A 23,419-nucleotide genomic window follows, 5' to 3' on the forward strand; every position below is an offset into this window, starting at 1 on the left:
CAAAAGGTCAAATCTGAGGCAAGCGTCTTATCCACCAGCATATAATATTGCACCACGTTATGCGTCACATAATTAGCTAAAACGTTTCATGCCTCTGCTGTGCTCAGTAGTATTTTTCACAAGCATCCTGTACAGAATTTTGAAAGACTTTCTGAATATACAAATTGCAGCACTTATTGATTATCAAAGGCCTTTCTAATGGGAGTCTTATCCCATTGAGCCCCTGAAATACCACTTTTCTCATTTTAACCTTGAGATGCTCTCTCTCTCTCTGTCTGCATCACTTCCTTTATTAATCCAATCAAACTGCATATCAGTACATAGTCTCAGTCTGAAGCAAGCAAGAAAACATACGCAGTCATACACAGTTGTCCTTTTGTTGCACCAAATCCATACATTCTGCTTACACAGCCTGACCGCACACTCAGAAACCCCTCCCTTTACCCCCGCACACACATTATGCCCCACTGCTAGCTGGGGATGAGGAGGACTTGCGTGCAAGTGTTTCCCAGGAGGCAGTTGTAGACTGAGGGTTCTGAGGCCCGGGGATGGCTCTAGATGGCGGTTAGCGAGGAACCAGTATTTTTTTTTTTTTTTTTTTTGCCTGCTCTCCTCCTACCCCTCCCCCTTTCTGAGCTCAGGCAGTGATCGTAATGGGGGGTGACAGCTCACCTCTCCCTAGCGTGCCTACGGTCCTCGGAGCGTTAGACCCCCCCATATAACCCCACCACCACCACCACCAAGTCCCGGAAGGCCACAAAGGTTACTCCATATGTTAGTCTGAGGATTCTTATGAATCTTTTTTTTTTTTTCCCCTCAGACAAGTATATTTTACGTCAAGTGGAGAAAGATTTGCGTGGCTCAAATCAAACCAGGTCTATTTCATCTTCATCCCCTAATCATGAAGATATTTACCCAGTGTGGAGTCTGTTTCATTGTTTTACTTGTATTTATTTATTTATTTATTTATTTTTTGCTCTGTCATCCTCTGCTTCCTGTTCTTCTGTGTGAGTTGCGACTCAGTGGTGTGAAAAGATCCAGGGTCCAGAGTTTCACATCTATTAAAGGCTTCATGTTTGGAGAGGGAAGTGATCTGATGGCCTGATGTTGTACGCTCACTTACACAGACTGTTTGTATGGGGACGTCATGTATGCTTGCTTCACCACCCACTCTGAAAGTGCATGTGTGTGTGCCCGCATGCATGTGGGTGTGTATGTGTGTGCCTGTGCTCACCATGCATTTAATCCTGTATCCTTACATGCCTTTGCAATGTTACAGCATTATTTTTGGTTTAAGTCTTTGAAACATTGTGTCATCACTTTATTCGAGAAACACCGCCGCTTAAATGCTAAGTTCAAAAAGTTTGAAGAAATTCTTAATTGTTTGTTCGCTCAAAGTTATGATGGGAATATTTTATGGCTCTGTTGCAATAAGTTTTCACTTATTGAGCGACTTCGTTTACTCATATCAGAAATAACCTGCTTACCTCAACAGGAGAAAATATCCCACTGAACGTCCCTCTCCAGATAAATCTCATAGGACATGAAAAGTTAATAGCCTCCTTTGATGCACATCCTTAAAAACACTCTGAGATTCAGCAGTCATCGTTTGAGCTTTCTGCATCAACAGAAGTCTTGCAAGGAGACGGGAGATGTAATGCGCAAAATTATAATTAAATCAGTACAGTGAATTTCTCGCACCCCTCAATAGATAACGCATCTTGGTGTTTGTGTGTACGTGTGTGTCTTTGAATCTTTGCATGAGTGCTTAATGCGTGCGCAAGACTTGGATAACCGGCTAGCGAAATTGTATAATGAGTAGTGTGTGTATTGAGAGGAGGGTTTGCGTGCTTAGATGGGCGAGGAATAGCGCACAAAAGCATGTGTAGTGGTGAATATTAGAGTAGGCAGAGTGTTAGCAAGGTCACTCTGTGTACAGAAAGAAGTGCTTTCCCATCTCAAACTCACTTGCTCCCCCTCTCACCCTTTCTTTTGTCAGAGGCTCCCTCCCTCTCGTCCTCTTTTTTTAATCATAGTGAGCTTTTTAAGAGTGTTGCTCTCTCTACATTCAGAGCCCTTATCCCAACTTAGCAGCCTTCACATTCAGCCTTTTCACCTCATTTGCTACCAGACACAAAGTCAGCTTGACATCTTATAAGCTGGTGCCTGTTTTAAGATGTTGTAATCATGGCCAACATTCAAGATAACCTCAATCAATTGCTGGACCCCCCCCCCCCACCCCCACCCCAACAACAACAGCAACAACAAAAAGAAAGAATAAACAGTCTTATTCAGATGCTCAAACAGAAGTGCAGAGACACAGCAGCACCGCTGTGGGAATCAACCTATGTTAGAATATGCGAGATAAGTGCCAAAGGGGGTGTGTGCAGCTTCCCGGCATCCTCTCCAAACACCCTGCAGGCTAAAGTGGAATCCCAGCCACGCCCCTCATATCACCCCATATGATGTTTGGGGACACATTCGGCACCTACTCTGGACACGCAACATTTTTCTGAGCCTTTTTTTTTTTTTTTCTAGCCACATGAGCCTTCTATCTTTTCTCAATGCCGTGTACAAGTGCATCACCACTTCTGGCCCTTAATGGCAGCCTACATATCAGAGAGGAGGCACTGGCCTGGTGTAATCTGACTTGTCTTAATTACAGGCAGTATCCAGTAATAGGCTGCTTCCATAGATATCAGCCATTAGAGCAGTGTCTCTGACGGAAGAGGCCTGATTGGCTACGAGGTAGGTGATAAAGAAGCCATGCCTCATTTACCTCCAATTTTTTGTTCACACATCCCTGTATTAAAGTCAAGCGTGAAGATGGCAAAGGACTGTGTTAAACTGATTTATGTGCTCTGCTATGTGGTGGTAGCTAATCTGCTCCTCCTGATTGCATTGTCAGCAATCAGTGCTGCTCTACAAGTAAATGATTTCACTGGATGGAAGTTGTTTCAGCAAAGTTTCAGCACTGAAGTCTTCATTAAATCCTGCCTTTTCTGGACTCATTAAAATTGATATGAGCAGGCCATTGTGACTTATATTCTCTAAAAGTTGGGAGCTTATGAAAGGACCCTGCCCCGGCCTCAGGCTCGTCTGTGTGGTTTCACTTCCAAAACCTCAAACCAGCAGCTCTTGTCTGCTGATTGAACTAAACCACAAGAAGCATCCTCAAATAAACTTTACAAACTTGAACTAGAAGTTCTTCTTTCAGCAGGCTTTTACCGTTTCCTCTCAGCTATCTGCACTTTTCTGCCTTTCTTCTCTCCCCACGAGCAGACACACGCCCTCTGACCGCCTCATTGTGTGCTTTCCCTGACGGTGAGCTCGGACGCTATGAGTTACATTGATGTAAACGATGACCAGAGCGATATTGATGATGTATTCGCAGTCCCTCCATCACACGTTCCCTTTGCTTTTGACAGCACCAGAGCAGCATGTGATCTGATGACATGATACGTTTGAGTAATTCCACAGACGGCTTCACCATCCATTTCAAATGCCATAAAACAAAGTCAAACCATTAAGGATAATATACCCATTATTAGTATGGAAATTAGAAATGGAATGCCATAGAGTACTGAAAGCTTGTCACTTGAGTGACAGTTAAAGACACTCCTGGTTCAGTGCACTGTATTTAAGATATGTTTGATGTTTTTCAAACTCCATATTTGGCGTATTATTCTCGGGTGGCGGCTCACACCTTGTTGGTATTTAAGACAGATTTCAACGGATATTACTGGATTGTGGCGGCGGTTGCATTTAAGGGTGCAGCTCCCTCATAACAGGGAGGCGTCGTCTGCTGACAGATCACTGTCTGGATGAGAGAGCACAGCAGCATCCCACCTCATTACCGTAGCAACACACTAACCGAGGGACCGACACACTGCTCTCTGTGATTAAGATGTAAATTTCCTCTAATTGGAATGTAAATTCATACATTTATATGAAGACGTCAGCTGTCAGATTGCAATATTGTGTCCTTTTTTCTCCCTCTCCCCTGTTCCCCAGGCAGGGAGTAGGTGCCTGTAATCTGTATCATTCTCCTGCAGCCCATCCTGGGATTTGCCGTTTGTTTAATGTCGAGCCCATTGTCCTGCATCCAACCCGTCATTGTAATGCTTCCCATTCATGTTTTCTGTGTTTTGTTGCAGTCTGATTTGCTCTCGCTACCTGTGTTTGTTCCTCCATGCATGGCTGAGCCGTCAGAGCTTTGGGGACGGGGAGGGACTTTGAGACGGGGCCGGGGTCATTGGGTGGCCGTATTTTGTGTGTGCATCGATTACTTCTGCTGAATGTTCCTCAATGCAAATAAGTCTGCCACTTTGAGAGGAAGCACATGTATCTGAAGTAATTAATTTTACCCTTGAATGCCAGCTGTGGTGTTGGTGTGATGTGTTCCAAATTGAGCTTTCTCACCAAAAAGGTGTTAATTTAGGGATTTGGCAGATGAAGTAAATGTGTTTGCCAGCGTATATGGCCCATATAACTGGGATTTACACTGTGATGTGGCAAATTGAGACCTGCTCTTTTTTAAACTGACACCATACAAAATCAAATGTTAGTCTTATCTAAATTATGTCATGGTGTGCCTGCCTATTCAGAGGGCTTCTCTTGAGTGGATGTATAGACGGGTGACATACGTTTACAATGTGTGCTAATGGTGATAAAACTAATATGTAGTGTTTTTAACTCAGCCTTGAAAGTTACCTTTCTTGTGTGTTTCCACATAACAGTTCTAAACATTTCTTTTACTAACTGGGAGAAGAAAAAAGTAAGATATTAGTATTTGTATAGGAAGTGTTTATTTATATGCATTCTGTCAGTTTAAACACTTAAAATTTCAGACAGGTCACTAATCCCATTTTCACACAACAAGCTTTACTGATACCTGTCTGAACAGGTCATGCTCCTGAACTCATCAGCATGCGCAAAAGAACAATAAGAAAACATCAAACCTGGCATGCTCATACAGAAGTAAGCAAATAAGGAAGTAAAAGAGAGCAAAGACTTTAAAAATGTCCCATGATGGGACCCAGGTTCGATTCCAGCCTGGACCCTTTAATGCTTGTCATCCCCTCTCTCTTCCCTTGCCTTTTCTATCTCTTCAGCTGTCACTATCATCCTAAAACAGCAGAAAAGGCTCAAAAAATTATTATATCACCCATGAAGAATTACGATTCGTCTTGCACTGCAATGATGTAAAAGTCACATGTATAGCAAAACTTGTGTAGCTTGTGATGTGACTGTTCAGTTCAATTAAGTGCATTGACTGATGATGTTGCCTTTCATTGACAGTTACAGACACATAGGAAAGTGCTGTAGTAAATACAGATTTCTAAGAGTGACAAAAGTTATATGTGCATTACTGTAAGTCGTGGTAAGATGTCATGGGCTAAGCATTGCAGCAAAGAGATGAAATGTGTTCAGAATATTAAGGATTCATAATGTTTAACAGCAGCTTCCCCCGGTGAGTGAGTGTTTATGTTTACCAGCCACAGACACTGTGAGTTCATCACGAGTGGATAAAATCATTCCTGTTTGTCGTGTCAAATCTAGAACTGACTGGCGTGCCAGATCCTGCCCACTGGACATGTTTTGATGAATACAAACAAAAGCAGGACGATTTCCTTTTTGTATGTTTGTGGATTGTACAGATCATCAAGCATTTCTGGGTGTGTACTGGAGGATCATGCATATCTCCTGTACATTCCTCTCAGGCACAGGTAGTGTGTGAATTCTCTCAGGTCACGCAAGCCTTTGGAAGCTCAGACGCTGCAGTTACCCAGGCATTTGTACCAGTTTTCACACGCTTTCTGAGAAAGCGTCAGCGCTGATGTGAAATGCGTGTTTGTATGCGGGTGTGCAGGCAGACCTTAATCAAATAAAAACAATACACATAAATCTTAAAGACAATGTGATGTGTTTACAGTATATCAGTGTGTGTGAAGGGTGCTGCAGGGTTTGACAACAGCATGTGTAGGTGTTGTAGTGTGCAGGAAATTAAAAACACCGGAGCTCCCACGAGGAACCTCCAGGCCACGTCTAGCAGCGAAGAAGAAGGGAGAAAGGGTGACGGGACCCTTCTATTTTTAGTTTCAGCTGCAGGCCACTCTGGCTGAACCTGTGTCAAAGACACAGCAGTTAGTAAAAGGCCAATAGGTCTTCACAGACCTTATCTGTTGTGTTGTTATGTGACAGAACGTGGGATTCCCATGCAGTCTGATTCCAGCTGAGGGCTTGAGCTGTACACCAAGAATCCTGACTATGCTGCCACAGCATGTCGACGCTACTCCACCCACCTGTGGCACCAGACCTATGCGGCGTGCCCTCCCTCAATTGGCCCTCCATCAGGAAGGAATCCTAATAAACCTGCTCCTTTCACTTCCACTCCATCCATCACCGTCTGTTTATTACATCGAATCAACAGCTTGGAAAAGTGACACGTTCCCAGCCGTTGTTTCTGTTAATCAGGAATCTGCCTCTGGTCAGGTGAACCGGTCGACTCTGGTCATGTGGGCTGTTTTCAAGTTTGGGATGTGCTTGTGCATCCTGGTGACTGTAGAGCAGCCTATCAGGCGTTACATGGGCACCCCCCCCCCCCATACACACACCCTCAGTGACTTACAGTTCCACCCCACACCTGACAGCAGAGGAAGTGAATCATCTCTTTTGACTTTTGTTGCCAAGATAATACTCACTTTACAAGTTGCTCCATGACTGAGATTTAGAGTTTTATAAATTAAGGATTTTTATTCATTTGAGGCTTTTTAACATATTATTAATAATGATTAAATTCTATGCAGCCTTTCAGCTACTCCCTTAGTCCTCTTTTGCAACCCATACCACACAACTAACCAGGCTTGGCTCGCCGCCGTCACAGCAGACATACGAGTGGAAAGGTAGGCAGGAACTGGGTGAGAGACAGACAGAGGAAGAGAGAGAGAGAGACCATTTTGTCCCCCAGGTATGACAGAGTCACTCATGCAGAAGGATCCCACATGGAGGGAGGTTGGAGAGAGGATGGGGAGGGGGGGGCATGAAGGAACTCTTGGCTTCCTCTCCTGGTTCGTACTCACCCCCCCTCCCTGAAAACACATCTGTCTTCTTTTCTCTGCCACACACCTTTTCTGCATCCTTCGCTCACCTTCTCACTCCAGCAACAGAGACTTTTTCGCTGTTAACAGCTTAAAATGTTTTCATGTTTTCTCACGTATTGGCCGGCCTGAAAGTGTATTTCTTCAGAGCCTTTCTTGTCACATTGCGTGCCACCTGCCATATTTTGTCAAACTTTCTTGGGATGGAGTTCTTTGGCTGCCGGTTCGGTGTCTTTTCAGCCAATGTTCTTTGGCTTTCGGACACTGCTGTTACCGTTACCCCAAGCGGTCCGTCTTACATGCAAATATGTGTCAACGCTACAGTGATCACCATTTTAGTCCGCCGCGGAGCTATCTCATGGCTGCATGCATTAAAACAATTAAACTTTGCCCCTCCCCCGCCACAACAATCATTTGCGGATGTGTTGGGTGAAATTTAGCAAGAAATTATCATTTTCTGAATCACTTCACTCTGCTTGCTCGGTGTTTGTTTCATTCTTTCTCTTTCTCCATCTCGTCTTTGAGCTCTTTAAAAGACTTGGAGCCCCCTGCATGTTCTTCTTTTTGCTTCTTTTCTCTGTACTTTTTTTTCCATCATTATCCAACAGCACTTTTCTGTGCGTGCAAATGCTTTCTGAACGGCGTCCTTTCTTCCCTTTCAGGCTGGATGTCATTGTTGCTGCCTGTGGGCTGGGTGTATTTATTTAGGGGTAATTGGTGTGTGGATGAGTGAGGTAATGAGGTGCATCCACACTTGGCTGCTCCCCTCCCTGAGAGCCTGAGACAGACGTAGCCTAGCTGGGCTCCGGCTTGAGCTGTACCACACTGCTGTCTTCCTCCACACAGGCCAGAATGGCTCTTTCATACCCAGGTGGACAAACACAATCACTCAGGCTGATACCTCAATGAGGCGTCTGTAGTTTGAAGTGGTGTGTGTGTGTGTGTGTGTGTGTGTGTGTGTGTGTGTGTGTGTGTGTGTGTGCATGAGTACATATCCTTGTGTGCGTTAATGTGCGTGTATTTGTGGGTGGAGGGGGAGAAAACAGCGCTTGGTTGAAGGCCTGTCTCTGTCTTGAGTCCTTGTCTGTCTTGCGGCTTGTGTTTGTATAAGTGATTTCCCCTGCGTGTTTGTAAGTGCATGTATATCAGGCTGAGTGGGTGTTCAATTGAGCTCAAGGAGGACCTCTGACTCTCATAGCCTCTTGCCAACCTCAAACTGCCCCTGATGTCCTGCAGAGTTACCTAATGATTTCACTTACACCTCCCTTATCTGTCTGGCCCGTGTGGCAGCAACCGTCTGACGCTTCAGCCTTTACATGCCATTTGCTGCCTCATATCCTGTGAAATTCAATTGCACAGCTCCAACTGTAGCCAGTGTAGGGGGATCTCCCACTCTTTCTCTCTCTCGCTCTCCTCTCACGCTCTCTCTCCCTCTGTGCTGTCTCCCATATTTGTAAATATAAACATAAACAGTTCCAGCATCACACTTTTTTTCATTATTATCTTGGAGCAATGTCGCATTTCCGTGTTTCAGTGCTCTAAAGTTGACACTTCATTTCACTGCAGCGTGTTGGTGACCGACCTTGAATGAGATGTAGAAGTTTTAAACCGGGAAGCTTGGATGTTTGAGGCTGCCCACAGGTGTTCGGCAGATAATATTATGCATAGATTGTTTTGTTGTTATCAGGGTAATTGGTGTAGACCTGCCAGCCTTTGATAGACACACAATTACTGTATGTGATGCATAAGTGGACTCATTTTAGGGCAGGATTTTGAGTTGCTAATGGTGCATTATTCAGCTTTTGGTCTGTCCCCAAAAGTGCCGGGCCAAATCAAACACGCCGCTCCAGGGTAATTGAGGCCCACTCCGCACCCCCTGCGGTGAGCAAGGCAGAACTGTAATCCCCTGACAACTCTGACTTGGCCCCAATCTGGCAGGCCGCCCATTTCCCAGCAAAACGCCTAACTCGACATCGGGGAGAATGAAGAAGCTGATCGTCACATTTGGAACGCTTTTCAATTTTGTTATTCTTTTCAACTCAACAGCTCTCTGTAGCCATCTCTGTACTTACCCTTACTTTTTATTTTAGACTATACTTCATAGAACATAATTGCACACTAATTACACACTGTCAAACTAATATTCTTACTCATTAGTCTCCTCGAGCTTTTGTGGTTTTATGATCAAAGGTTTTTGACAAATAAACCTAACTGCTCTAACCACAGAAGGGCTTTCACTTGTCTTTTAAAACGGTTTCTCCTGACAAGTTTCCAGAAACTCTGCCACAAAATGAATCAACAGTAATTACAGAAAATTTGAGCAAAAGTTTAGTGAGTGAGTTTTGGACTGAAATTCAGCAATTCTGCTCTTTTCATATGCAGTTGTGTGAAATTAGGAAAAGAATGTCATCTTTAGTTTGATTGATGGTGACCTCACTAACCCACCTGCTACTGCAGCATGCCACCTGCAGACACACACAGTTCATACTAAAGCTTTATTTTCCTCTATTTCCAATCGACTCTAAAACAATGAGCTGCCCATGACACCAAAACGTCCACCTCTTCAGACCTTTGGAGGTCTATGTAATTTTTGGGATTTGGATTGTAACAGTATAGCCAAAAAAATCATCTTATTTTACTTCATTGTAATGCAAATTATTAATCACAACTATTTGTTGTACTTTGCTCTTCATACCTTGATAAATATATTCCTACTGTAGCAGCAGTAGAAGTTAACGTCTGTCTCATAATGCGGTCTTCATTTAAAAGTTATCACTGCTTTATATTAGATAGACCTACAACCTGAACAAAACCCTTGGGCAGTTTCTGTGCTTGATGTTGTTATCTGATTTAAAATCATCTTTGTCAAGACTGCACATAACGTTCCACTTTGAGAGGCTTAACTCCATGTTGACACTCTTCCCTGTTGAGCTGATTCATTACTTTTCTCTCAGCTTCTCACTCCCCTTTTCCCAAAGATCAGCTATGCTGATCCCAGCAGAGCTGCTTCTTTTTAGAATTTTATGACATGGTGCGAAGTACACTTTCAAAGGCTGTCACTTGTCCCATCCCTGTAACATGGAAAGTTTTTCAGTGGTATCAAATTTGAGTTGTGATGCTAAATTGCCCAAAGAGTAACTGAGCAAAATTCTTCATTGGACATTTGATATCAAGTATCATATTTCATAACAGTCCTTGTGATGAACAGGGAATTCTTAGTCCTGTAGTAACAAGCCTTTAATGGAGGGAGTATTTTGTACATACAGCAGATTGATAGTTATCACTATGATTTGACATATCTGTAAATTTGGTTCATTGTAATGCCTTTTCTTTGAGTTAGAGGACTTTTCGTATTTTTTTAATATGTTATGTTTCTTGTCACTGTTTTAAAATCCAGCCGTTCTCTGCAGTACCCCCTCTTATAGGGGTCATTTGCAGAGAGGGTATGGCATGTATTTAGCACTGTCTCCCTGATTTTTAACTTCAGCATACATTCTCCCCGGGCCCTGGCTCACTGTTTTAATGGCTTTAGTAATGCTTCACAATTAACACTCAGCCAGCGCTCTAGGTTAGGTAATGGTTGATGTGTTTCAGGCAATATTAGAAAACACAAAACAAGCATTCCCCATCACCCACAGTGCTTCTAGGACCTAGAGGTTATGGGGGAAATGGAAGGTGGTGAATTTTTTGACAGGGCAGCCGAGGTGATGTCTCATTCCCTCTGACATCTTGAACACCCTAAAGGTGGCTTTGCCAACAGTCTACCCAGGAAGCACCTCACCTAGCTGTGGCTAAATTTACACAACCACCTGCCCACAGGGAGCGGACTGGAGAGGAAAGCAGAGGTGGAGGTGGGTTGGGGGTGGAGGGCAAATAGGAGTAGAGAGAAGGAGGGGGTGGGAGACTGAAGTGTGTCCGTGTGTCAGAGGATGCAATGCATAATGTGTTTAATAGCTACAGTGAACGTAATTTACGTTTTGAGTGAATGATATTCAGCTCAGATTTTAGATTTTCATGCGACATGTTTTTGCCGTTTCAGCATTTCTGTTTCGTGTTTAGTCTCTGCTGGCGCGGCTTTTCCTCCCTGCATATTTTCTCTGTTGTACTGTAAGTTTGCATCAGAGTGCAAACAGAGGATAGGTCAGATCTTGGTTATCCAGAGTGTCATTGGGAGTTCAGTAGATTAGGAGAACATGTGCAACAAATAGCAGCGGTAGAGGGGCGATGAGTGAACTTTTACATTGCCATATCTAAGGCCTTCTAATGTTTTCCAGCATTTTTTTTATTTGGCCTGTTCTGAAACAAACTCATTTTCTTTCTCTTCTATATTGTTGAGAACATGTTTTTCCTACAAGACATTTTCAGCATTAACACCGCTAATTGCTTCTTGGCTTAGTTGTTGCAACTGTTATTCTCTAGCAGTTCCTTTGTGTTTCATCTTACTAAATGTCTAAAAGTCTAAAAGACGTTACAAAGCTGCTACTGTTCATTACCCAAGATATCATATTGAACCAGCTGTTTTAGTTTAAGACTCGGATTGAGCTGTTTCATTAAATAGTTTTTATATTGCCATATAAGTTCACAATATTTTTTTTCAAATTGCTGCATTATTGCCACATTTGAATGAACAAGCAAAGACTGAAACCTTGCCCTTTAAAACTGTATATTCATGCTTTTTTCTAAATTTACTCAAAGGCTGCATATATTGAAGCTCCCAAGACGGACAGTCGAATAGAACGGTAACAATTCTAGATGCTCCCCAGTGGCAGAGTTCAGGCTGTTTGCCTGTGGGCTGATGTGGAGTGAATGGCCTTAGAGGCTGTAGGCTGGTCTATGTGTGGCCCGGCTGGTCCAAGTCAGCAGTAATGACTGGCTTTGGCCAGCATGCCTGTTAATGTGAATGGGGTTACTCTGGGCAACACCTTTTCAGCTGGGTCCTATGAAGTCCCCAGTATGGTGGTCTTTGTCCACACAAGGGCTGTCCTCTCAGCAAAAAGGGCTCCTTTTTTGTGAGGACTATCAACTGGTGATGGATTATACCCACCCCCCTTTATTCATCCGGGCAGACTAACAGACACGGATGCATGCAAACATACACACACTCTCACGCATACGTACAACCACAAAGACATCAAAAGCATAACAAACATATCAGCACATTATCTAATACAGTGGTGTCATAGATAGATAAGATGTGCACATACAGATGCATGCACTTTTCTTAGGTATACTCTCAACAGGTCTACATCACATGCTTCCACATTGTTCATTAACTGTCCGATTCACTTCAGTCAGACATGAAGGTGAAGTTTCTTCCTCATTAATCTTCTCTTCCTGTCTCGAGTTACAGAGAAAGTGTGAATACATCTTTTTTTCTTGAACTTGTCTCTCTCAGTGTTTCAGTTTACTTTGCTCCCTCTTGCTGAGAGGTGAAGTACATGAAGGAATACAGGTACACAATCACTCCCAAGTCTTCTGTGTGATCCATATGAGTGCTTTCATAGTTCCTGAAGCTTTCAAGCTGGTGAACTTGAGTATGTGATCCTGTACAAGCAGTTCCCAGTGAAAAGAATTTGCCAGTGATGCTTAAACACAGCTGTACCTCTAATCTACTCTATGGTCAGTCTGATTTACTCGGGCATAAACAGAGGATAATATACACCAGTCAGCCACAACATTAAACCCCTGACAGGTGAGCTGAATAGCATTGATCATCTTGTTACAATGTTCTGCTGGGAAACCTTGGGTCCTTGCACTCATGTGGATGTTACTTTGACACATACCACCCACCCAAACATTGTTGCAGACCAAGCACACCCCCTAATGTCAATGGTATTCCCCAACGGCAACAGCCTCCCACAGCAGGACAATGCTCCCTGCAACGCCACAAGAACTGCTCAGGAATGGCTTGAGGAACATGACAAAGAGTCCAAGGCCTCCAAACTCTACAGACCCTAGAGCATCCACAGGATGCGTCGGAACAAGCCCGATCCACAGAGGCCCCACTCCACAACCCACAGGACCCTAAGGATCTTCTGCCAACATCCTGGTACCAGACACCAGATGACACCCTGAGAGGTGCCACGTCCATGCCTCGATGGGTCAGAGCCGTTTTGATGGCATGAAGGGGACCGACACAATTCAGCAGGTGGTTTTAGTGGTGTTGCTGATGGGTGTATATGATGTTTTGCACTGCTCATTTTGGCACCGCGCCAGTAGAAAACAATGTGTTTCTTCTGCTGCTTCCTTCTTTATGGCTCTTGTGCCTTACAATGCCATAAAACTCTGTGCAGGAAAAGTACAAGTAAGCAGGTAGTCGGTCAGAGAGGAGGTTCACAAACTTGATGTGGGAACTTTAACGTCATCATCCTGATACTGGAAATATTTAAAACAACAGATAATGTGTTTTCTGTACTTGTATTTCCAGCTCTGATATGCTGTATTTTTTTGGCTAGCACAACAGCAGACTATTCCTCTGTGAGAGTGGTCGCACCCACCCCTCCCAAAGGGTCAGCCACTTACCCAGGCTGACACAGTAACCTCCAGACGACCTTTTGCTTTGCCAAATGTTATGCCTGTAAACTGCGTGAACTCCATCACAGCGCAAACATCCAGGGAGAAATAGGGCTGTCTGTTGTAGGGAAGGTTGGGTTCACGAAACTCTAGTTGTACTTGCCGGCTTTGTGCGCTCATGTTGTAAATACCTCTGTGTGACACATGCATAGGCAAGTGGCAGTGTGTGTCTGTTTGTTTTTGTACATGGGTGTATGCACTTGTAGACTGAGTGCAACACAGAAAAAAGAATGAATTATGTATGACAAATTATCCTTGGTAATGCTCTAGCTTTTATCTTTTGGTGACTAAAGCAGTGACGGAGCCAGTTAGGACAGTGATCTTAAAGGAATATTTCAGCATTTTTGGGAGTACGCATATTTGCTTTAGATCTTTCTAGCTTTCTCCCAGTGAACTCGAGGAAGTCGCTGCTCCCAGCCAAGATATAGCACTGCACAAAAAATAAATAATGAACCACAACTTCTTGTTTTCACACTTCAGTTTTTGCATGCAGTACGGGAACACATTACTGATTTTAATTAGATATTGAAGTGTTCCTTAGTCAGCTTTAGAGGTTAGTAGGAAGTTTATTTCTGTAATTCAGACAGAGCCAGATGAGCTGTTTCCGGTCTTTATGCTAAGATAAGTGGCTGCTTTATTCAGCTTCATATTCAAAGGATACATATGAGAGTCGAATGGACGCTCTCATCGAACTCTGTAAGTAAGAGAATAAGGGTATTTCCCAAAATGTCGAACTGTTCCTTTAAACTGACATTGTCCAAGTATTTATAGTTATTTTAATAAGAACTCAATACCTCAAAGTAGCCTAAAAACATGATTATAGTAAAGAAATGGGTTACTTTTCCCATAGACAATTGAATAGTAGGTTAGCTACAGTCATGTGGTTTTTTTTAATTCAAGTGTGATTATTGTAGCAGGGCATCTATACAGCACTAGAAGGCTTAGCTTTTACCAAAAGTGTCAGTGGTGTTTTAACCTGAGGACGTTTATATCATAGTCATGCTTTGAGGAGTAAAATGTGTGTTTCAGGGTTGGAGGGCACAAGAGGTCCCCTAGATATGCTGTCATAACCCATGCAGCCACGTTCTTTGCTATGGGCCTATCGGTAGTGAAGGCAGCACTTAGACATGTTTGTACTCTACGCCCTATATTCCTCTCCCTTTCTCCCCAGGCACCCATGTCACTCCAGGGGCGGACCAGCACTCTCTGGCTGTGCCCAAGTCCATAACACCAACTAACCCCCCCCCCCTTACTACCCACCACCACAAGGGTCAATGTGCCCTCACCCTACAACGCCCACAGTCCATACCAACACTGCCCTCCAAAGAGAAACAAAACTGAACTGAAAAGAGGCAAAATGGCCCCACGCTGCTTCCCCTGTCAAAGCTTTTGACAGGCTCGAGTAGGGGCCCCCAGAGGAGGGTTCAGTTGAAGATGATGACGACGGAGATAACAAGTCAAGTTGTTGTGTTACAGCACAGTTACACTTTGGCCCTCGTTTGTCCATTTGGTTATTCAGAAGCATCGCGGAGCTAACTGATTCCCATGCATGTCATGTTTAGTAACATGACAGATACTATCAAATGCTGTTTTGCATCAGTCCGTGGAGCGTGAAGGGTAAGTGAGGAGCTAGTTATTCAAGAGAACAGGAATAAGCATTCCATTAGGTATTAAAAAACCTTGAAATATTGTCAGCTAATCAATTTCCTGTTTGGACATGCTCACTTTTAATGAAATTCAGTCAGTTATTAGTCCCTTCCCATTCTTCCAGTGTTTGGGAATATAATTACACTCAAAATGCTTACTCATCCTTCTGCCTGCCTGCTGCCTACTCTGTCAGATGCATTAGCCATGAAGCAGAAGAGATGAGGAGCCTGTGTGTGTATCTGTCTATCTGTCAGTCCGCCTGAATGTCTGTATGCCTGCCTCTCAGATTATCCTGGATCAGGCAGCAGGTGACAAGGGAAGCAGGTGACCATCACCCAATTACCAAAAAGAAACTCGAGAAGAGCTCAAGTGTAGTTAGCCTTTGTTTCTTTCTCCTCCCATCTCTCTTATACTCTTTTTATGCCACTCTTAATTACAAAACATCGATTCTGATACAGCATGCATGTCAGCAGCACAGTAGAGAGTTGGAAAATGGACCCATCCTAAATTTTTCATTTTTGCACTGGAATTGAATTCAGCCGGTGCTGAATTGGTTTAGTAAGTTTAAATTCTGTATTTACCAACATTGCAAGCTACTAATGGTGAATGCTGCAAATACGTGCATTGACATCTATTTGTATAAAAAGGGATAACAATGAGGAAGATGATTCAAACAACAAAGAATTTCTCTAAAATTGGCAAAGTCTGAGGGATAAAAACTTCCCTAATAAACAGGTTATTCTGAGGGCAAGGTCAGGGATCGTGTTGCACTCTTTGTTGCCACGAAAAAAAAAGAGGAAGGAAGAGCTTCTTCTCAGCTTTTGTTAGGTGCAGGTTGGCTAGAATTACCAGAGTGATGGGATTTATGCTGCGTTGTTTCTGCATTTTTTCTGGCGAGGTAGAGGAAGCGTTCTCTGAAATTTCCAGCGTAAATGTGATGATAGTTTGCTTCTCCAATAGAAAAGTACATCACCTCATTATGTGGGTTTTGGTGTGCTGAAGTTACCACCCATTCCTATAGGTCCAGCAAATGATTTCCCACACAATGCAGTGTAACTTTAGAGGCATGAGGGATTACGGCACTGGGAGGTGAATTAGCTTGGTTTAGTGACTGGATAGACCAGCAAGTCTGGGAAATTTCTCCCAATTTCATTCTGCTACCATTTTGACCCTTGGCTGGTTGTAGAAATGGGACTGCAAATGGAGGACATTGACCTGGTGTCATGGACAGACGTCCACATTAGTTTACAGTGGCTGCACTGCAGCTGTGCAGCTCAGGGAAACAGAATTGGCAAAAGGTATCACCTCTAATGTGACTACTGTCCATGAATATTGGACATGTGGTATATAAATCCATTCAAACTATATTTTTAAAGATATCTCAGCAGGTTATAATGGTGCTAATTAGTTATAATTAATGTCACAATAACTGGGATTTCTTATTCATGCATGACAGCATATGCACATTAGTCGTCATTTCTTCTATTTCATCTAAGTGATACAATGTTGAGTTTCTCTCATTTCACTGACTTAATAGAGCTTATGATATGATGACCTAATTACAACAATGACTGTGTTAAGTAGGTGTTTACGGTAAATATCCTGTCATTTCCATGAGCATGTTCCAGCATCAGCTAATCTGATTGGAACAGCCAGACCAGTCGTCATGTGTTCCAACAAGGTGTTGGGTTTCCCGTAGTTCTAAGCTGTACAGTGACACGGGCCATTTGAAAGTGTGGCTAAAACCCTATAGAAGAAATGACTCGTTAAATTAGCACCTAATACTCCAGTCATTAGCAAGCCGTTACCACCAGTGGAATGCTTTTGATGCTTTGTGTGAGCAGGTCCTGTTTAAGCTCCACTTGGAGAAGTTTGTCCATGTGGATCTTGGAATATTACATGCTTACATAACGTTGTAATGCAACCAAAACGTAACAAAAAATCTTAAAAGCTGTCCTTTTGTGTCCTTTCTGAGCCATGAAGTACAGATGTGATGTCTATTAAATGCCACTGCTGTATGTGGAGACTGTGAACAGCGAATTGCAGGCAGCATGAAACGCCATATTCCTCAAGAACCGGGTCTTTGGGGTGTTTAGTAAGCCGAAGGGAATTGTCCATTGTGGGGTGATATTAGTAACCCTCTTAGGCAAAGCTAGTCTGTGGGCCGGCCCCGAGGGCTCATTTCAAGTGCTTAGCGCTCGTTTGGAGCTTTGTCACCCCTCACCCTGTTGCCAGCATGGCCCCAGCCCCTCTGGCTGTGGAGCGGAGCTGAACCACAGACCTTTACCCCTGCCCGCCACCAGGGAGGGAACACTGACATCACAACTCTAACACACACTCGCACACACATACTCACACTAACATCGTGGCACACATCCATTTTCACCCCCCCAATCTACCACAACCAATGGTCTATTTTCCCGCCGTCCACTCCCATCCAACCCCCCCCCCCCCCCCCCCTTATTTTTTTTTCTCTTTCTCCACCCTCGTGAAGGTTGCCAGGCAGCAGAGAAAGACTTCACACACACATACACCCCACTATGCCTCTGAGGGTTTTCCGGATGTCCTTGTTTACATCATGGAGTGTGCAGGTCGTAGGGAAGCAGACTCAGAGCCTCCCTGGTTATGTCCGTCTAAGTCTTCCACTGACCTCCATTCATTGGGTGTCAATGCAAATGTTCATGGCGGCTCTGCAGTTGGCCTATCACTGCTAAAATAAGTGCACTGCACTTACATCCTATTTGGGTCTAAATTTCAAAATCAGGATGAAAATGAATTAAAATATTTTGATTGGATTATCTTCATTGAGTTAATTTGCATTGGCAGTGATACGACATGAGTTTATGTGGACTGGAACTGAATATATAGGAAGTTTTTATCATCCTGATAACCAGTAATAGCTCCAGTATTGGCTGTCACTGATGTGCAGGATGGTTGTTGACTGTTAGCAGGCTGTCTTTTCCCTCGGTGTGTGTCAAACCGATCGATTGGTTTTGTCTGCTCCTCCCTCCAACTTTGATGTTACCATTGATTGTTCTCATCTGCCCCTGAACTCAAAGGTTATAGGAGCTGAGCTGCACTTCTGGATTGCTTTGACCTTCGCTCTGCACATGCTCTGTGGGTTCGCAGAGCCCAGAGCCAAACAGACACGGTGTAGCCAGGCCCGTGGGTGCGTGACAGCCAGACAGCGGTGTGATGTTTTTTTTTTTTTACTCACCCACTGAGGATGATGTATATGTGATTGATTTTTCTCCCACCCTTCTCTCTACCGTGTTTCCGCTGCAGTGCGCTAAGCAGGACTGAGTCCAGGCTTGATCAATGCATTGTTTTTCTTTTTCAATCACACTCGAGTGAGCTGAAGACACGAAAGGTTACACAGGTGAGGTTTGGCAGGGGTGGAAGCAGAGCAGAGCTTCTGGAGGCCCCCTCAAGGCCAATGTATGAGTTTGCATGGATGTGGGTGTGTGTGTGTGAGTGTGAAAGAGAGAGAGAGAGAGAGTCAGAGAAAGACTTGCATACAGAGAGAAGTTTAATAAACTTACCGTGTGTTTCTAACAACATGATCATTCGTCTTAGTTCATGCTCATTATGAATCTCGTCTTCTCTCCCAGTGGGAATCTTCCAGCCATGCCTCCAGAAGTCCTTTGTAACCTTAGCTTTACCACCTTACATTAAATTGCAGGTCCTTTACAATGTCTCCGTGCTCACCTGTCCCAGATAATCTGCAGGGCTGCATGAGGGCTACTCCTCTTGTTTCCTCTGCTAGCCTGACAAGCAGTCCTCTGACACACACACAAAGGCAGTGTGTTCAACAGAGAAGAGTCCACTTGAGCATGACGCGCCTCCAACCTGTTAGCCACAGTAGCAGGAGCTCAACGCTTCATATCAGACGCTACCATCAGCGATGTAAAAACATTTTGCAGTTCAGACTCAGGTGTTTTAGTGTTCCTACATAAACAGTATTAAGCGAAGGGAGGAAGTAGTCTACCCTTGAGGGATAGAGATTTTTGCGTAGTCCTGAATTATCTCTTAGTAATGATGCTGTTAAACCCTGTACCCAAACGCCTAGTCATTAAGAATAAGATAAGTATCTGTGGGAGTGGAAGGGCTCTCCTAAAGCTGCATGGCTGGAGGGGGTAAGGATGTAGCAGGCAGGGAAGGTTTAGAAGGATGGGGTGGGGTGGGGTGGGGTGGAGTGGGTTGACCAGTGGGTTTCAGATGTCATGGCAGATTCTTTCAGGGGCAAATTACAGGGTTTAGCTTCTCTTGTGCTCAGGATGCCTGTATTCTGATTTAACTTGCTCGATAGACACTCAAACAACAAGCTACTCAACACCATTATCGGGAGCACACTTGACTCTGGAGATACTTCACCTCCTCTCACGCTGAGCACCACTTCAACACTTTGTGCATGGAGCGCCATTGGCCGCCTTTCTTGCGCCTTGTGGAGAGAGCAGAGCAGCGTAGCCCCTCTTAAGCTTTCTAGCAGTAAGCGTTTTGGTGTTAGGGGGCTTTACATGAGTGGCCCCTCATTAACCTCTTTGTGCTTTGAGTTGGCACAGGGCTGCTCCATAGATGAGCTTTATTATGAAACAGCTAAAAGACTTGATTCTAATGACTCTGGTATTAGCTGAACATAATCATCTGTGTTTCAAACACAGTAAATCAACACAAAGTGCAAATACATCCAGATTTCACATGCACATTTGTGTGTGAACGCACGCTTTCACTTACCTCGGCTCATAAATGCATGCTGTTGTGTCCCATGCACAACTTCTGAAAACACACCTTCCTCACACACACACACACACACACACACACACACATATTCCCTGTGAGCTGTAACAGACCTAAAGCTCTCTGAAGCATTTAGCAGCACGCTAGCAGGTTTACTCCACGCTGCCAGGGTTGAAGGGAGTGCTGAAGCATCTAATGCAATTTCAACCCAACATGGCTCTCTGTGAATAAACATCACTGAAGTGTACCATCTACTGTATGCTGATCCACTGTAGCGCTTTTCTTTTTTGTCCATACGAGCTGATCTAATACGCTGCCGCCCTCCCTCTCTCTCTGATTTCTGTAGAGACTGCATTTGCCTCCAGACTTGTCTGAGACGGTGAGTCGTGTGAGCAGGGGGGAGCTGGCAGGAGCGACAGTGGTGGCTTCAGCCTGTGGCTCTGGCACTTCCGGCAACAAACACCTGGACTTCTAGAGCTCCTACACAGTCGCCAGGGGCAACCAACACCTGGAACGCTGCAGCAGCGTTGCCCTCTTTACCACGTTGACCAGGTTGTTCCCTCGCCCACGTAATGTCAAGCACAATAACCCTGCCAGCCATTACCACCTGCCAACTGTCCCAGCCAGGGGTGAAGATCTAAACATCCGCAGCACCTCGTCTCATAATGGACACATTTCATCCTTTATGCCCTTTTTTTTTTTACATACACACCCATATGTGATATTTGCACATTCAAAACTGTCAAATTCATTTAACCTGTGTTATTGGCCGAGTTTTTCTGACCACAGTTTGCATTTTTTTTCCACTGTAAGCTGCAAAGATTTTGAGCCATGTGGTATTTTGAAATGTTACAACTGACCGAACCAAATTAAAATCCAAGATGGAGGTATGATCCATGATGTGGTACATTTTGCTTGCTTTTTGTTTTTCTGTGCCTCTGGGGATTTTGATCACAAATAAAGTGTAATCATGAAATGTTCTTTTAGTCTGCACAGACCCTCAGTCCTCTCAAACATTAAATAATTTAACAGCATTCTCCCGAGCTCCGGGCCTTCTTTGCAGAACATGTAGCCACTCTGGCCTAGCTCCACCGTGTACAGTAGTTTATTTTCTTGGATAATGCAATGAAATGGGCTTTTGTATAGCTAAATAAAGGAAAATAAATACACTGTACACAACATACGCTCTTAATTCAGTTTTTACTTTACTGCGTCCCAACAGCAGCTCTGCAAGGAACGTGGACTACCTGTGAAAGTGTGTCATGAATGACTGATCTCTGGTCTGCCTCACTGGTTTCAGGTTCGAATAAGGGATGCCTCCATCTGACCCTGAGACTGTGCCGGTGAGTGACGTCTACCTCCAGTAAGCTGGAGAGCTGAGCAGGAATGTGGGCAGAGGGTAGGAGAGCTGGATTTGGGTGCAGGCTTCACACCTCATCAGGCATGTTTGCTGGATGAGCTGCTTTGCCATGACAAGCCCAAAAGAACAAATTAGGTCAAATGGTGACATGGAGAAACAGAGAGAAAACAACATGAAAAATTAAATGTTTCATTTTTGTTTTCCTCAGTCTGCTGCTGATGCCAGTTTGAATATTTTTGCCCGTGAAAACTGGCAGTATTGGTAACCATCTGCAGCACGTGTTGGGAGAGGGTAGTGTTACCTGACAGGTTCATGCATGAATGGAGTGCTCTTATACCGGCTGTGTGAGAGAGAGATGACATACACAGGTCACTTATACAGGTGAATGAAAGCTTGTGTTGTCAAGATAAAAACTGTTTTCCAAGTTATTGTTGTCAAAGAGCTGACATATTCAGGGTACGCTTTTTAAGGTAGATTAAAATGCAATAAATTCACTTTGGCTTTTGTTTATGTTGCCATGCTTCTGGGATGTCTGTTTTCTATACTTGCCATGTCTCCGTGTCACCATGGGCCTGATCCACTTTTTGTTCAGTCTGTTCAGAAAGTGGATTATTTATTATAAGTTAAAAAACCATCAACAAAATGTTATGATGGCATTTTTTTTCTGTGCACATCATAAAGACTGAGGGCTCTTATGTGCAGGTGCATGTAGAATGTAGTGAACTGATGCTTGTCTCAGTATTCACATTGCACCGAGGGTCCTTTATGCTCATTCAGTTTCCATGTGTTATACATGTGCCTGTGCTCGGTTTTCTTTTAAAATGAACATTTAGAATATGACCGCTTGTGCCTGATTGACCGTGGATTTGTTCTGCCCTCAGATAAAGTTGGTCATACACGGTTGGACAATGCTGTGTCATGATTAGCTGCACATGCTTCTGTAATGAATATGAATAAGCAATTCAGGTCAATTCTTTTGAGCTTCTGAATATAATAACCCAATAACTGGAACGTTACAGTCAGTCACTGCTGTTCAGTGGGATTTTTTTTAAAATAAATGATCACATGTGGCTCTTCAGATGCCCCCAGCCCCGTCCCACCATACATACATGTAATTGTTGCCTTGTGTTTTGGATTTTTTCTGTCAGCTTCTTTCTTAATATTTGCTATTTCTCCAATCTTGATCATATTTATTATTGCATATCATGAAGCAAAATGCCAGTATTACATATAAGGTATTTCCTTTTTTTTTTTTGTTAAATTAAACACATTTTATCTTAATGAAATCTGCAGCAGTAAAATGTAAGACGATCACTCACTGCTGGCACGTTTCAGGGGAGCTGCTTCTTGAAAGCCTCACTTAGCCTTTAGCGAATGGGACTGAGCCTGGAGAATACACTGTTACAGCCGTAGCTGTTTTCCTACTCTAGCTTTTGCTGAGGTCTACCATTGAATGGCCGTCACATTGCAGCACTATTGAAGTAACATATTGTGGGATGATACATATTTACCACATGATATTTCTCTGTCAATAACAACAATAACAGACCTGTATTCAAACATGTGATAAAGATGAAGCAATGGTGCTACCTTATCTGTCCAATACAGTTTCCAAACTCACAAAGCTGCTCTGTCATTTATTGTATTTACAGTGATGAGGGAAATGTCACTTCATGTTCGCTTTAAAGGGCACAGAGCGTACAGTTTGACTGCTGACACTGAACAGGACAATGTGAGCTTCTGTTCTGCTGCTGCGCAAATTCAGGTTCAGATTTCCAGGTCAGTTTTCTGTTTTTTTTAAGACTACAAAGTTCTCTGGAACTTTTTTAGAGAAACTTCTTTTGCCTGACTTTGTTCCGAGAGAATTCCATTTAAACCTTTTTATCCTGAAGCTGTGTATTATTTAGACTTCCGCTAATTGCAGTCTTTCTTGCATGTTGAATCTCTTTTTCGTTCTCTCTCTGTAATTATTAATGTTCCTCCTCTGTCTCGGGCACAGTCA

General features: G+C 43.6%; 1 protein-coding gene across 1 annotated transcript in view; it reads left to right on the forward strand.

Annotated features, from left to right (window-relative positions):
• The window catches only part of elp4 (elongator acetyltransferase complex subunit 4), a 53,350-nt gene extending 32,116 nt beyond the window's left edge, over positions 1-21,234 (forward strand). The window contains exon 10 of the mRNA XM_076726590.1: positions 20,404-21,234. Within this exon, the coding sequence (XP_076582705.1) occupies positions 20,404-20,532 (129 nt within the window). The 3' untranslated portion in view covers positions 20,533-21,234. The remainder of the gene's footprint in view (positions 1-20,403) is intronic.
• The last annotated feature ends 2,185 nt before the right edge of the window (positions 21,235-23,419 follow it).

This window comes from Chaetodon auriga, chromosome 1 (genome assembly GCF_051107435.1).
Source record: "Chaetodon auriga isolate fChaAug3 chromosome 1, fChaAug3.hap1, whole genome shotgun sequence".
NCBI lineage: Eukaryota > Metazoa > Chordata > Actinopteri > Chaetodontiformes > Chaetodontidae > Chaetodon > Chaetodon auriga.